The sequence below is a fragment of the Haplochromis burtoni genome, unplaced genomic scaffold (genome assembly GCF_018398535.1).
Source record: "Haplochromis burtoni strain Fernald_Lab_line unplaced genomic scaffold, NCSU_Asbu1 Contig_159, whole genome shotgun sequence".
Taxonomy (NCBI): Eukaryota; Metazoa; Chordata; class Actinopteri; order Cichliformes; family Cichlidae; genus Haplochromis; species Haplochromis burtoni.
The window spans coordinates 538214-539384 of NW_024582520.1; the positions used below are offsets into that span (position 1 = coordinate 538214).

The window sequence follows — 1171 nt, forward strand, 5'->3', positions numbered from 1 at the left end:
TGACTGGATGTGTAAAGCGCTTTGGGGTCGCTATACAAACACAGGCCATTTACCATTTTTATTTCAGGCTCAAGTAACGGTTTAACCGCAGAGGCCGTGGCGTAAACGCAGCGCTCATGATGTCATGACAGTCACAGGATCAGAGGGTTAAATTAAACAGCTGCTCAGTGAAACCTTTCGCTGTAATCAGTCACCTGACACTTCATTTCAAAACTCCTTAACTCCTGAGCTCCAGTTTTGGATCCAAACACTGCAAACTAACACTTAAAGAAGCCCCGCCCACACCACACAGGTGCTGTCGAGCACCTGGGATCTCAGCAGGTGTGGTGTGTACCTTGGTGAGCTCGGTGCGGAGCTCCTCTGCCTCCTCCTCCGTCAGGCCAGGTGGAGGAGGGTTGGCTGGGTTCCCCATAGCGCCCTCCACGGGCACGTCGGACAGGCTGTCTGTGCGATCCACGCCGAGAGCTTTGTTAGGAGAGTTCAGGTTGATATCTGAGAGGAGGAAGAGGAGGAGGCGGGATTAGAGACACTGAGACAATGCTGAAAGCAACAAAGGCGCACGCGCACACACACACACACACACACACACACACACACAGGAAAAGGCGAGTGCTGGCGGCGGCTGATATCAAACAGGAAGTGGCAGCAGCTGCTGCGAACACCGCCACACTGAGAAAGAAACTGAGTCATGCTGGAACAGAAGGACTGGTTCTGATGGGCGTAGCAGCTTGTGGACCAGTGCGGTCCAACACGGAGGACCTCTGGCGGTGGACGTGAGTCAGCAGGAAACGCTGGCGCCCCCGGTCAGACCGGCAAATGGTAAAAATCAGCAGGATGACCCTGTGACTAGAGCAGGGCGATATGGCCAAAAATATTTATCACGATATATATTTGAAAATTTGCGATAACGATATAACCGACGATATAATTGATGCGAGACAAAATACAACTCCACAACATTACTAGCGCAAAAAGACAACCTTCCATTTATTTTCACTTAAACAAGAAGCTGGTTTTTATGTACATTAAAGCTTTATAAAAATGTAACGGTGCAAATGCAAATTCTTTGCTGAAAGTTAAACCAAAAGGCATTTCCAGTAGAAATGGGCTGACATATCCTGAGCATAACCATGTATAATATCCACTGAAGTTAAAAAGAGGTGCTTTGCAA

The 1171-nt window shown here is 48.7% G+C and overlaps 1 protein-coding gene across 9 annotated transcripts in view; it reads right to left on the reverse strand.

The window, feature by feature from the left end:
• The window catches only part of tpd52l2b (tpd52 like 2b), a 20189-nt gene that overhangs the window by 14521 nt on the left and 4497 nt on the right, over positions 1 to 1171 (reverse strand). For all 9 annotated transcript variants that reach the window (XM_005933216.3, XM_005933214.3, XM_005933212.3 and 6 more), the window contains exon 2: positions 335 to 492. In XM_005933216.3, the coding sequence (XP_005933278.1) occupies positions 335 to 492 (158 nt within the window). The remainder of the gene's footprint in view (positions 1 to 334; positions 493 to 1171) is intronic.